This window comes from Eptatretus burgeri, chromosome 12, assembly GCF_056783735.1.
Source record: "Eptatretus burgeri isolate ZD-2024b chromosome 12, Ebu_testis_v1, whole genome shotgun sequence".
Classification (NCBI taxonomy): Eukaryota; Metazoa; Chordata; class Myxini; order Myxiniformes; family Myxinidae; genus Eptatretus; species Eptatretus burgeri.
In genome coordinates, this window is record NC_140972.1 from 14543245 (window position 1) to 14558962 (window position 15718).

Here is a 15718-nt window from a genome sequence, read left to right on the forward strand (position 1 = left end):
TAGAATTACCCTTTAGAATTGTTTTGAACCCACCAGAATTAACCTTTAGAATTGCCCTTTAGAATTGTTTAGAACCCACCAGAATTACCCTTTAGAACCCTCTAGAATTACCCTTTATAACGTATTGGAATTACCCTTTATAACCCTCTAGAATTACCCTTTAGAACATATTAGAATTACCCTTTAGAACCTTTCGAAATACCCTATAGAATCCTTGAGAATTACCCTTTAGAACTAACTAGAAATACCCTTTAGAACCCTTTAGAATTACCCTATAGAACCCTTTAGAATTACTCATTAGAATTACCCTTTAGAACCCTCTAGAATTACCCTTTAGAACATATTAGAATTACCCTTTAGAACCTTTCGAATTACCCTTTAGAACATATTAGAATTACCCTTAAGAACCCTTTAGAATTACCCTTTAGAATACTTGAGAATTACTCTTTAGAACCCCTTAGAACCCATAAAAATTACCCTTTAGAACCCATAAGAATTACCCTTTAGAACCCATCAGAATTGCCCTTTAGAACCCTTGAGAATTAACCTTTAGAACTTATTGGAATTACCCATTAGAATTACCCTTAAGTACCCTTTAGAATTACCCTTTAGAATACTTGAGAATGACCCTTTAGAATCCTTTACAATTCCCCTTTCGAACCCTTTAGAACCAATAAAAATTACCCTTTAGAACACATAAGAATTACCCTTTGGAACCCATTAGAATTGCCCTTTAGAACCCTTGAGAATTAACCTTTAGAACTTATTGGAATTACTCATTAGAATTACCCTTAAGAACCCCTTAGAACTCTCTATAATTACACTTTATAACCCTTTTGAATTAAACATGGTGGGTTAGAAAGGTTCTTCTTCTTCATATTTGCAAGACGGATGGAAGGAACCCAAATGTTGAAACGGCTTCACTGGTAAAAAAAATTATCTCACCGATATCTGTGCATGTACAATCAGGACAAATTCAGAGACAAGGGGGTGGGGGGGGGGGGGTAAGTTGAGCAACTTTTTGATGATGATTGTCTCGAGTCCAATGTATTGCATTGTCAAAGATGACATATATCTTGTTTTGCACAGCAAGTACAAGTGCACAGTGTGTAGACCATAATCAGCTGTGCAGGATCAACACCAGTGTCCAGATGAAAAAGTTAAAAAATAAAAAAACACTCGGGTGGCTCAACTTACCCCCATCAATGAGGTAGCTTGATCCACGGACTGGGGTAAGTTGATCCGCAGCATTTGACAAAAAAGGTGATTACAGAAAAAGATATTTAACTCACAAAATATTTTACAGACACAGTTTATTGATTTATAATGACATATTCAGTAGTTTGGTGGACTGTTCAGCCTCAGTTGACGACTGTACAATGATAGCTTAAAACTCGAACAAATGATGTTTTGATACAAATTGGAAACATCAAACTGATCTTCTCAAAAATGGCTACAGAGAGAAACATTAAAATTTTAAAATAACAATCATGCAATTCAAAATGGTGAAACAAGTTCAAGTTCAGTGCATATCCTACGTTAGATTCCATTTGCTCTGGCTACATTCAAACACCAGTTGACAAGATCTTCGGGCAGATCCTCCGACTGTATTTGGCTTCGGAAGTTTGTGGATGAGGTCATCCCTTGGAAAGTATGCTTCGTCCTTTAGATTTGGTTGAAAAATTGTGTCAGAATCCACTCAACCCGAACTTTATATTCATGTTAAAAAACCAACAATTTAAAACACGAAGAACTATTTAATCATGTGATTAAAACATGGGGTAAGTTGATCCGTGGCTCAATTTGCCCCACTTTGACTGGCTCAACTTACCCTGCAGTGCAGTGTACCATTAAATACTTTAGATTAGTCTGCCCAACTTATGAGTTGTAGCTGAATCGAACAGGCCATGATAAAAGGTTACATGATTTGATGTTATTATAAAACACTAAATGTACCTTTTTATACCAGTAAGGATTAAGTGGAAGTTTATATTACAACCAAACTCCAAGGACTTATACGTTGCTGACAACATTTCCCTTTTGTCATCCAACTACCAACGTATGCAAACAAAAGTTTAAAAAAAGAAGGATAAATTTGCATCAAAAACCGGGCTCAAAATAACCAAGAAGAAAACAGATTTTGAGGATAGATAGTAAAAGGAACGAAAGAATTCAAATTGGAGACAAGCATCTAAATGAAGTTGAGTACACTTATTTTGGGGGCCATCGTCAATAAACAAGGAGGGGAAGAAGATGTTAGGAACAGAATTTGTTAGGAACAGAAGATGTAAGCTATGGGCTATGGTATCTTCCATGAAACTCAAGCAATTATGGAGCTCAAGCATTTATACATTGAAAATGTATAAATTATACATTCATTCCTCTTTTTTCCCGCCTTTGGAATAAACTTCCTCACTCTATTCTTTCCCATTCTTCCCTTCAGGCTTTCAAAACAGCTGTTCACCACCACCTCTTATCTTCCCCCATCCAAATCCTCGATCTTTTCTACCCCCGATAATCCACCCAAGCCCACTTCCTTCAATTCTCCTGCTTTCCTTCCTGAAAGTCCCTTTAATGTCCATCTTCCCCTCGCCATGTTCCCCGTCCCATCCCCATCCCTCTCCCTTCCACAGTTCACCTGTGTCTGTTCCCCAATGTTTTGTCCCTTCCACTCCCGCCCCTCTTGTCTCATGCCTCCTTGCTGTGAGTTGTGTGTTAGCTCTCATACGAGCCTCGACCAAGGTATACAAAAAAAAAAAAAAAAAAAAAAAAAAAAAACCAAATGAAGACTTCAACTCACTTGTCAAATCAGTGCTATTATATAGATGCGAGGCTTGGAAGATAAATGGAGGGACAAACGGAAACTTGACATATTTATGTTCAAATGTCTGCGAAGGAGATTAAAAGTCAGATGGCCGTACCTCATATCAAACAAAGAAATACTCAAAATAATTAAAGTAATGAAGATTAGTGATGAAGTGAAGACCAGGATATGGAAATGTTTTGGGCACGTGCTGAGAATGAAAGATGATAACAACTGTATGATGGCATCGTCATGGAAGCCCGAAGGAAAGTGGGATGTCCGAGAACAACCTGAAGGAGAACAGTGGAAAAAGAAGGAAAAGAGATAGGATGGAGATCATGGGAGGAAGCCAAGCCGATAGCCAGAAACAGGGCAGACTGGAGAGTACGCACTGCAGCCTTCTGGGCCACTTGGCCCGAAGAGGATAGATGAGATGATTATGAGATACCAATTATTGGTTGCCCCCTAAGGATTAGGCGAAATCTTAAGAGTAATTATATTAGGAAACCACATGTACCTGTTTCAGCAAGTTCTACTTTTTTTAGCCCATCGTCGGATTTTCTTCACTGCATATTTATACTTCATCTAAAACTGATTTTTCCTGACATCAACATGAAAAATATGTGACTTGTTATGAATAGACTAGTGTGAAAGCTCATCAAAAATGATGGGTTGGAATTCTATTATTTGAAATATTCAGTGACCGGAAGATATGATGTTTCATACAAGAAGTGTCATTTTAAAACACTACCTGTGTAAATGTTACCCTATTTTCTTTATCTTCTAGGATGTTTCATTTTGACGGTACAGCCTCATGAGCGTGCCAAAGACTGAAGCCTCGGCCTCGCATCAGGTGTTCTTATTGGGTCGCCGAAATAGGTGACCCTTATTATCAGTAATTCTGTCTGTTTGTTTGGATGTTTGTTCGTTTGTCATCAGCATAATTGGTAGTAAACGTGGGCGGATTTTGACCAAACTCGGGTGGTAGATACATCTTATGACCTCGTGCTTTGGAAATTGTGATGGTTGCTGGGGATGCTTTGGTTCCCTAGCAACAACCAAAAAACCTTCAAAATCGGTACCATTCACGCAAAATCAATTCCGAAAGCCATTATCCCACGTAGGGTTATGAAATTTGGCACGAATGATCTACAGGTGATGCTCGATAAAATATATTCCAGTTTTTGTGATGTATGGAATACTTTACCTGCAACACCCCCTACAATTAGAGTATGTGTGAAAATTGGCGAAAATTGAAGGCCCCCTCACGACCAGGTGAGTGCATCGATACGAATGAAACTTTGCAGGTTCATGGTACTAAATGAGTACTACAACTTTGCCTCAGGACATATTGACCGATTTCGCTTGGGTCAGGGGTCAAAGGTCAATTAGTGCAAAAATCGATAATATGCGAGAGCTGGAGATGCCTTCGTGCCAAATGCTACTCCTCCTCGGGTTATGGTTGGATGGTCATGAAAATTCACACTAATCATCTGGAATACATTGTGCACAAACAATCGAGCCGGATTTTCGATTTAGATCTTTGTTCACCCACAGCACCCCCTCGAACTTTGGGGATTTCCGATTTCAAACCGCATTTTCGGTACTTTTCATTCAAATGGATACCGAGTAGTTATCAGTAGATGGAACTGGATGAGATTTGATATGCATCATCTTAAGATGATTCCCTATCCGCTATATGACATCCATTTTGCTCTATATCTTATAGTTTCCATGCTCGGCGACCCATCGCCACCTACCGGCTTGTATCTTTATTTATTTGACATCCAACGTACGTAAATGAACACTCGTTTTACTCCGCCTGCGTTACACATCACATGCAGATAATTTCACCTCCCTGATCCTTGTATTTATTGTTATTTTATTTTTAAGTTTCTGTACACTGCCATTGATGCCCAGTTGCAAGTCACCATCTACATTTCCAACAAAAGAGACATAATTTTTTATCCTGAGAATACACCGTAGTGTACACACAGTTGTGTTGAAAGATTGGTCTTAAAAACTCGACTTAAAACATCCTTATAAAGGGGGACAAACAAACACACAAATACACATTGTGTTTTATATTGGTAGATGGCGCCACCTTTCAGCTTTCTCGATACTGGCACTTCCAGTGGGGGATGGCTTAACTTACCCCATTTACCCTTTCACCGCTCTCCCCGACTACCCTACTGTTAATGTTCCAATTTGTGTTCAAAAATAGGCCATTCGATTTAATTAAGTTGTTCCTCTATCATAAACTGACGTTTGTGGACAGACCGATGGATGGATATGAACCAATTGCTTAACCCCACTTCTTGCTTCACATGTGTGGAGTAAACATGAAATGGGTCTGATGGGTCCTGCGTTGTCCTGTGAACCTTCAACACAACACGTTTCTCATACAAGGTGCAGATTGAGGGAAAGTTTATCCATATTACATGCTCAGCAATCTTCATGGTTCTTTCTAATTTCTTAACATTCTCTGTTGACAAATTACCAAATGTACATATCAAATTGAAAGTAAGAATACTTTGAATCAAGGATTGACAGAAAAGAACCATAATGATATTATTGGCATGAAACTCTTTCATTTAACTAATCTATTTATAATTCCAGCAATCTCTGTGTGTCTGTCTGTCTGTCTGTCTGTTACCGCTGTTTCTCGACAACCACTGGTCCGATCTAATTGAAACTTGCCAGGTATATTGCTGGGGACCTGAGTATGTGCCTTTTCAAGGTTTGATATTAATCGGACAAGTGGTTCCCAAGTTATGGCCATTTATTTACCAAACCAATGACAGGACACGTTGCTGCATAGGCGTGGCCGATGGGGAAAGGCGCCTTAGTTACCAATGACAGGACACGTTGCTCGGCGTTTTGCACCCACAGTATCTATCTTCTATCGAAAATTCCAGAAATCTCTATTTGTTTGCCTTTCAAAAGGTTTGAAATTAATCGGACAAGTGGTTCCCAAGTTATGGCCAAGTTAGAGCGCGTTCCCCATTACGGGTTACAACGTACGGACTTCTGGATAGTGATGACTTACCGTATTCTAATAATTTCTCGATTTCTTATGCGCATTTATAGATAAACACAATGCCCCAATCCAGTCGTCGTTTACGAGAGTGAAGGAACGGCCTGTGTGATTGTTTGAAAGTTTTTTTTTTTTTGCACGTGCGGCCACGCACATACGTTCACGCACGTACGGGCACGCGAGAGCAAAGGAACTGCCTGTGTGGTTGTTTGAAAGTTTTTTTTTATTTTTTTGCACTACGGCCATGCACGTACAGGCACGCGAGAGCAAATGAACAGCCTGTGTGGTTATTGTTTCTGGCACGCTGTTTGAAAGTTTTTTTTGAGTGAAGGAATGGCCTGTGTGGTTGTTTCTGGCACGCGGTTTGAAAGTTTTTTTTTTTTTGCACGTACGGCCACGCACGTACGGGCATACGAGTGAAGGAACGGCCTGTGTGGTTGTTGTTTCTGGCACGCTGCTTGAAAGTTTTTTTTGAGCGAAGGAACGGCCTGTGCGGTTGTTTCTGGCACGCGGTTTGAAAGTTTTTTTTTTTTTGCACGTATGGCCACGCACGTATGGCCATGCACGTACGGGCACGCGAGAGCGAAGGAATGGCCTGTGTAGTTGTTGTTTCTGGCACGCGGTTTGAATGTTTTTTTTAATATATATTTTTGTTTTTTTTTGCACGTACGGCCACGTACGTACGGGCATGCACTAGTAAGTATAATCATTGCTTTGTTTTGCCATCAAACACTTGGGAATTATTGCTCCATTTCAATTTGTTATCGATCACCATGCCCAAATAATTGTACTCAGAAACTTGTTCGGTACTATCGTTGCAGTCCCCAGACCGCCTGTTGCAGTCTCTCAAATTCACAATCTTAATCAACACTCAGATTGATCGGATGAAAATTGATTATTTTTCAGATAGAAATTAATGATTTTATAAGTTTGACCTTGAGTTGACTTTTGACCTTATGACCTCAAAAATAGTTGGTTTCCAAATTACGTGATGGAGTATGCAAATCCTATTCGACTTCCAAGTTGATTGGATGTAAAATGGCAATTTTTCAGTTGAAAAGTGATGATTTTAGAAGTTTGCCCTTGAGTTAACCTTTGGCATTTTGACCTCAAATAGTTGGTTTCCCAATTCAGTGACGCAATATGCAAATCCTGTTCAACTTTCAAATCAATCAGATGAAAAACGACGATTTCTGAAATTCGACCTCAACATGACCTTTGACCTTTGACCACAAAATCGATGGGCTTCTCACCTCTAGAACTTGGTGAAGTTTCATGACGATCCATTTAGAATCGTGACCTGTAGGCGATTGACAGACAAACAGACAGAATAACACACACAACCAATGTACTACTTGAAAAATATTCGATTTTCACAATTAACAAATGGATCCAAACGCAATCCCCCTCTCCTCTGTCGAAGGTAATAAATACTGATCTAACAAAAGATATGTGATTATCCAGGTAGAATAGATGATTGTGCAGCCTTTGGAGACAAACAAGCAAAGCGTCCTCGAGACCCCCATTTAATACTCTGATATGCATATTGAGATTGATTAAACAATCCCACTTGACTACTTATAAAATTCAACAATATCAACATGTCGAAAGGTTAAAAGGTACAGTCAGGCCCAAAAGTTTGCAAACACTTGAGCTGAATACAGTTGACTTCCATTTATATCTCTTTTCTCCACAATAATCATAATTCTTTCCATTCCTAGAACAATTTATGCCTGGTGTCAGCTTCATGGTTAGGGTGATGGGCTTGGGATCCTCGGGTTCTGAGTTCAAATCGTGCTCAGCTGTTGAATTAATACCAGGTGGGGTTGACTCAGGCTGTCATCCTTCCGAGGTCGGCAAAATGAGTGCCAGCATGCTGGTAACTGTGTTGGAGTGGCGACCCGTCCAAGATTGTACCCAATAGCCAAGGAGACTGCTTGAGCAGCACCAACGCTCTGCAAGGGACATGGTCACAATCTCCTCCTCCTCGAACAATTTCAATCATTCTCCCTTATTTCTATCAAAGGTTTCTGCAACTTTTGTACTTTGGATGATTTTATTCACAGTTTAATTCATGATGTGACAAAAAATAGCGGGTCGAAAGTTTACATACACCAAGGTGACTTGCTGCATGGTTGGCTTTCAAAAGGCCTAGAATGTTCTGAAATGGCCTTCGATCACTGGTATTGTGTCCCCCACTCTTTGCTGATTATATAATTGTTATGTAATAGGTCAGCTAGTGCTCCCAAGGCTGTATAAAGGGCCTAGGTTTCCTATTCAGGCCCTATTTCCACTTGAGCCAGCATGGGGAATGCAAAAGAATACTCTCACGACCTGAAGAAGAGCATTATACAGTTGCACAAGTCAGGGACTTCTCAAGGGGCCATGCTTCGGCAACGAGAAGTGCCACGGTCATCTGTCCAGACGATTGTGCGGAAGTATATGGACCTCGGCACAACCAAGATCCTTCCAAGATCAGGCCGGAAGTCCAAGTTGACACCAACCGATGAGAGGGCATTGGTCAGAAAGGTGTGCCTCAACCCCAAGACTACCAAGAAACACCTGTGTCAATAATTGGAGGCTTCATGGACGAAGGTGTCACTGTCCACCGTCCAGAGGGTCCTGCACCGAAACGGACTAAGAGGCTGCAGAGCACGAAGGAAGCTCCTCCTTCAAAAACGCCATTGCGAAGCCAGGCTGAAATATGCAAGAAAGCACAAGGACAAAGATAGAGGCTTCTGGCGGAGTGCCCTTTGGTCTGATGAAACAAAGATGGAACTTTTCGGCCACAATGACCAACAGTACGTCTGGCGAGAGTAGGGAGAGGCCTTCAAACCGAAGAACACAATACCCAGGGTGAAGCATGGTGGTGGCAGCATCATGCTATGGGGATGTTTTGCTGATAGTAGTCCAGGAGCACTGGATAAGATAGATGGAACCATGAAGAACGAAGACTACTTGGAATTTCTCCAAGGGAACCTGAAGCAGTCCGCTCGAAAGCTGAACCTCGGACGTCGCTGGACCTTCCAACATGACCACGACCCCAAGCATACTTCCAAATTGGTTGCTGGATGGCTTCAGCAGAACAAGGTTGATGTTTTGGAATGGGCAGCTCAAAGTCCAGACTTCAATCCAATGGAGAATTTGTGGACGAATTGAAAAAGAGAGTGCAAAAGAGGAAACTCATCAATTTGACTGAACTCGACCAACACTGTCAATAAGAATGGGTTAAAATACCTTGAGAGAATTGTAAGAAGCTGATTGATGGGTATCCTACAACACTGACTGAAGTTCTAAAGGTTAAAGGCTATGTAACAAAGTATTAGACGATATTTGAGTGTGCTGTATGTAAACTTTTGACACGCTATTTTTGTCACATCATGAATTAAACTGTGAATAAAATCATCCAAAGTACAAAAGTTGCAGAAACCCTTGATAGAAACAAAGGAGAATGGTTTAAATTGTTATCGGAGGAGAAGATTGGGACCATACTCCGTGCAGAGCGTTGGTGCTGCTCAAGCAGTCTCCTTGGCTATTGGGTACAATTATGGATGGGTCGCCACTCCGACACAGGATACCAGCATGCTGGCACTCATTTTGCCGACCTCGGAAGGATGACAGGCAGAGTCAACCCCACCTGGTATTAATTCAATGGATGAGCAAGATTTGAACTCAGGAACCGAGGATCACAAGCCCACCACCATAAACATTACGCCAACACCAGGCATAAATTGTTCTCGGAATGCAAAGAATTATGATTATTGTAGAGAAAGGAGGTATAAATGGAAGTCAACTGTATTCTGCCCAAGTGTTTGCAAACTTTTCGGTCCAACTGTACATAATAAATAAACAATTTGAGGTTAGTCGGCAGCGATGATGGTTCAGTCAGTGTATATAAATAAATAATTGCCTCAAAAAAACAACAACATGTGTCAGTGTGTCACCCTCTGTACTATTGTTCCGTTTTTATTTAGATTTGAAAATTCCGAAATAAAATCGCGCGTCCCAAGACTTTCGGCTCCGAAACCAAAAATAATCCGACGCGCGTCATTGCCCATGATGCGTCCAATCACGTTCGTCTCGTCTTGGCTCCTCCCACATTGCCCGACTGCCCAATGATGGTCGAGCGCGCGGAAAATAGAACAAGAAGAGGCGGAGCGTGAAAGGTGGGCGGGGCTTGTCGGAGGTTGGACCAGATCGCCGGACTGCGGCTGCTGCCGGTCGTAGCTCGAGACGGAGGGTGTTGTTACCTGCGCGCCGCTCTCCCTTTATCGCGATGTCCCAAAGCGAGGAGATCGATGGCTTAGCTCGACCTTATTACGGCTGTGAGTTACACGGGGACATTTTTTTTTGGCGCGAGTGCCGGTGCGAATGTACACCTTGTTTGTGGCTGAGAGAAAATTTACAATTCGGTGTAAAGTTTGATATTTTGGGAACTGTTCGTCCGTCCGTCCGTTGGGAGGCTTCACTCGAAAACGACGGGACGCACCTCGTTCCGTATTCGCCACACGTATGTAATGCGATATCTTACTTCGTTATAGCATAAACCACGTCGAATGATTTTTGACATCGGGACCAAAAGTCAAGGGACTCGCGGTTTTATTTCGGAATTGTTATAATTAAACAAAATGACTGGAGGACAACATGGTCCAGGATTGTCTGATTTGGGGAACAATTATTTATTTATATTCACACCTTTCAGTCACCGCGACTCGCGTAGGGTCAACCACTTTGATTTATTTATTTATTTATTTATATACACATGACCATCTCACCCACTGAAACACATTTATTTATTTATTTATATACACGACCATCTCACCCACCGAAACACTTTATTTATTTATTTATTTATTTATATACACATGACCATCTCACCCACCGAAACACATTTATTTATTTATATACACATGACCATCTCACCCACCGAAACACATTTATTTATTTATATACACATGACCATCTCACCCACCGAAACACATTTATTTATTTATTTATATACACGACCATCTCACCCACCGAAACACTTTATTTATTTATTTATTTATTTATATACACATGACCATCTCACCCACCGAAACACATTTATTTATTTATTTATTTATTTATTTATTTATATACACATGACCATCTCACCCACCGAAACACATTTATTTATTTATTTATTTATTTACACGACCATCTCACCCACTGAAACACATTAATTAATTTATTTATTTAATTAAATATACTTGACCGTCTCGCCCACCGAAACATTTATTTATTTATATACACATGACCATCTCACCCACCGAAATACATTTATTTATTTCTTTATTTACACTTGACCATCTTGCCCACCAAAACATTAATTTATTTATTTAAATACACTTGACCATCTCGTCCACCGAAACATTTATTTATTTACACTTGACCATCTCACCCACCCAAACACATTAATTTATTTATTTCATTAAATATACTTGACCATCTCGCCCACCGAAACACATTTATTTATTTGTTTATTTACACGACCAACTCGCCCACTGAAATACATTTATTTATTTATTTATTTACACTTGACCATCTTGCCCACCAAAACATTAATTTAATTAAATACACTTGACCATCTCGCCCACCAAAACACATTGATTTATTTATTTAAATACACTTGACCATCTCGTCCACCGAAACATTTATTTACACTTGACCATCTCACCCACCGAAACACATTAATTTATTTATTTAATTAAATATACTTGCCCATCTCGCCCACCTAAACACATTAATTAATTAATTTATTTAATTAAATATACTTGACCATCTCGCCCACCGAAACACATTTATTTATTTATTTACACTTGACCATCTTGCCCACCAAAACATTAATTTAATTAAATACACTTGACCATCTCGCCCACCAAAACATTAATTAATTTATTTAAATACACTTGACCATCTCGTCCACCGAAACATTTATTTATTTACACTTGACCATCTCACCCACCAAAACACTATTTATTTATTTATTTACACGACCATCTTGCCCACCGAAACACATTAATTAATTAAATTAAATATACTTGACCATCTCGCCCACCGAAACACATTTATTTATTTACAGTATATGCACTTTACCAGCACCTCCAGTGAGATACCACCTTCAATTGTTTATTTTTATATACTTTACTATCTCATCTAAGCCTGGTGTTGTCTTAGCGGTTAGGGTGGCCGCTTGGGATCCTAGGGTCCTGAGTTCAATCCCCGTTGGCCGCTGGATTAATACACCAGGGGGTTGACTCAGCCTGTCATCCTTCCGAGGTCGGCGAAATGAATACCAGCTTGCTGGGATAATTGAGCCATTTGAGTATCCTGCGTCGGAGTGGCGACCCGTCCAGGATTGTGCCCAATAGCCCAGGAAACTGCATCGGCAACACCGACACTCTCTGTAGAGAGTATGGTTCCAATTATGATTATTATTACTAGCATTATATATCCGTGCTCCGCACGGAGTTGAATGGGTGGCAAAAGGTGGATGAGGCATAATATTTGATGTTATGGGAAGCTGGGGAGGGTGTCAATAGGGATGTGATGCGCTATGGTTACCTTTCCTTAGTTTTCTAAAGGACCTCCCTTAAGATGACATTTTGGGTGAGTGTCTTGTTGCTGAATAGTCCTTGTGAGGAATTATTGTCCACCTTGATAGATATACAGGAGTAACCTCTTGCACGTGAAAATGCAACCTATAGTTGGCCATGGGAGAACACAGGGGCTGGGAGGTATATTCAGAGTTTGTCAAATGTTTGGCCCTGGGATTTGTTTATGGTCATCGAGTATGCGAGTCTGACTGGAAATTGCATCCTCTGCAGTGTGACTGGAAGGTTGGCGTCTGATGGGGCAAGTTTAACATGATATAGGCCTAGCCCTCGACTGAACAGGCGCAATAATATTTATTTCAAATCAATCTTTACTTTATATACAATGTTTCTTGTTACATTTTTTGTGTCAAATTCACCTTCTGAGGTAGGCAGCATGTGCAGAAGAGGGTTTTACATCGCAGACGCTGTTTTCGAGGAGTGGCATTACGCCTCTCAGCAGCGACGGTCTGTCGACGACGGACGTAATGACGTCAGCGAATGACCGATGATGTCATGACGGAATTACGCCTCTCAGCGGTGACGTCACATGTCGCCATGCAAACGAATGTAAAGATTAGAAAATCGCCCAAAATTCCCAAACCTGTCTGTCTGGCGCGATCTCACATAGCCCATGCTGTTCATTAGACCACAGAGCACCTGCATGCCGAAAGTGGCGACAATCCGTCCGGCAGTTTTTGAGGAGATGCGTCAACAGAAATAATATATAGATTATTAATATCTCATCTCCAGTCCTCTACCTCTACCTCCATACCACTTTGAATTATTTATTTTATTTATTTATTATATACACTTTGCTATCACCTCCACCTTTACCTACACATACCACGTTGAATTATTGATATATACTTTACCATCTCCACGACCAAAACATTGATTTAGTTTATTTGTCCAGACTACCAGCACCGCCAACGTACCACCTTGAATTATTTATACACACTTCGCTATCTCCACAACAAAAACACATTGGATTATTTATTTATATACACTTTACCCTCTCCACCACCAACACAAACTTTGGATTGTTTATTTATGTATTACGTGAGGCAGTGATTGAGTTAGTTTGTATGAGTGAGTGATTGATTTTGTTTGCACTAGCAAATACCACCCGTCGCTTTGCTGACAGGAATACGGAAGGAGGTGGGGACAGAGAAAGATGAGGGAGGGAGGGGTGAGGGAGGGGTGTGTGAGGTGATGAAGGGGGGAAGCAAGAAAGGGGGCTGGAGAGTGACACTTCACCATACAGAGGGAGAGGAGGGATAAGTGGAGAGCTGAAGTGGGTGTTCTGTACTTGCATTTTGGAGGGGTTGACAGGAAGTGGGGGGGGGGGGATGGTCCCATTTGCCAGCCTTAGTACAGAATTGAACGAAATGGGGTACATTAAAACAGCATGGTCAAACAGGATAGCAAAACCACCTGTCACTTTCAAACAGCATGTAGCATTTTTAAAGAGATTATAACATGGGCTGCCTTTGAGGTATACGACTTGAATTGCAGCTACCACCCTGTTTACTTGCTCTGAAACTGGATCTCTCCAAGGGGGTCACATACTGCCCGGAGTGCCAGAGAACGCGCAAACCGGACAAACGAGCACCCATCCAGCAGACGGACCCGAGCCCATCGCACCCCACTGCAATGCTTATAAATGCCCGGAGATGTCAGTGTTCATGCCTTTATTTAATTTCAGCACACATTTTACAACCAATATGCGATAATCCCCAGAATCTCTCAACCCGAGCTGAATCCCAAATTTCAAACCATGGAATTGAACCCAGCAGCAGCCCTGTCTGTCAAAACAGTGCCCATTCACCCAACTCGTACACTTCCCGACACTCCGGGCTCAAAACACAACACAAATACCACAGCACAACATAACCACCTCCAAACCATAACACAACCACCCGTGGGACCTTATCACAGCCACCCATTGTTTATCACTTCATGAAAGTTGAAAGAGAGGTGAGCGAGGGAGAAGAAAGAGGAAGAAGGGGTAGGGGAGTGAGGACAAATGAAGAGATGGATGGATGGGATGGAAAATGGATTCACAGAAAGTTCCACAGTTGTTGACGCATGATACTCCAACCTCACAGGGGAAACGGGAGGTGTAAGGAAGCAATGAATGATGAATTAATCAGTTCCTGACCTGCTGTTCCTTCATCTGCCATTGCATTCCCTGCAGTGTCTGCAATGAGCTTTGATTTTGAAAACAGCTCTTCCCTAATGTCTAAAGTACTCCACCAAGGGGTGCATCTCCGAGTGTCTCCGAGCGATGCTCAACATGACCACTCCGAGGGGTAACATTTTGATATTTGTCAGATTTAAATAAGAAAACGGAACACATATTTATTTATGTATTTAATTTACTTTGTCACCTAACATTGTCTTGAATGTCAATTTGTAATTTTATTTTCGAAAACGACAACAGCTGTGATTTAGAAAACACACGAAATAATTTACACCACCGTCTACTGTCTCTCCATGGCTTACAAATACTGGTTTGGTCTATCCATCCATCCATCCATCCATTCCTTCCCTCCATCAATCAACCCACCCCTGGATCAGGTTTTTACGTGATATTGTGCTTACGGGTAGTGGTGTCGGGTGAGATTAGGAGGTTACCGTTATTATAATCACATAAAATTGGTTAAACAGCACCCGGAGATGCCCAAAGTGTCAAACAATATGCGAGTTGGACAATTTTCATTGTTATTATTATTTTTAGCAGTTGGAACTGCTGCTTAGGTCACTTGCTCAGTTAAAGTTTTGGAATTCGGTTCAGGTTAAGAGATTCTCGAACTTATGGAATGTGTGGAAATGAAATAAATCCATGAGCACTGGCGTCTCCAGGTGTTTTTAAGCATTGCTATCAATCCAACCAGTCAAAGGTTTAATGATCAGGCATTTGATGATGTGATGCGGAAAGTTGGAAAAAAAAAATTGAGCGCTTTATTGTTAAAAAACCGTTGTGGCCTTTTTCAAGTCAAGGCATTGTTGAGCAGGCCAAAAAATGGTGAATTAAGACATCAGCAAGCTGACAAAGGGGTGACCAAGAATAATTAAATAAGGCCATCTTCAAAAGTGGTGTTTAAATTAACCCAAACACCCAATGTTCAGTCATGGACTACCTTGGAGTTCCCTTGGTATGCATGCAAATATTCACACCACCAGAGTTCATGGTCTTGGAGTTATGGAGGACGCACACGCGCGCACACACACACACACACACACACACACACACACACA

At 41.0% G+C, this 15718-nt stretch overlaps 1 protein-coding gene and 1 long non-coding RNA gene across 4 annotated transcripts in view; one reads left to right on the plus strand and one right to left on the minus strand.

Annotated features, from left to right (window-relative positions):
• Nucleotides 1-1316: 1316 nt before the first annotated feature.
• On the minus strand, nt 1317-13126 carry LOC147015140 (uncharacterized). Its single transcript, XR_015050221.1, has 3 exons — nt 12835-13126; nt 7094-7140; nt 1317-1663 (listed from the first exon to the last, which is right to left on the minus strand). It is a non-coding gene; the product is annotated as an uncharacterized LOC147015140 (long non-coding RNA).
• Nucleotides 9996-15718, plus strand: part of LOC147015141 (ras GTPase-activating-like protein IQGAP1) — a 255416-nt gene continuing 249693 nt past the window's right edge. The window contains exon 1 of one of the 3 annotated variants that reach the window (XM_085849639.1): nt 9996-10165. In XM_085849639.1, coding sequence (XP_085705765.1) covers nt 10117-10165 — 49 coding nt within the window. In that variant the 5' untranslated portion in view covers nt 9996-10116. The remainder of the gene's footprint in view (nt 10166-15718) is intronic. The other 2 variants (XM_085849637.1, XM_085849638.1) reach the window with 2 other exon arrangements.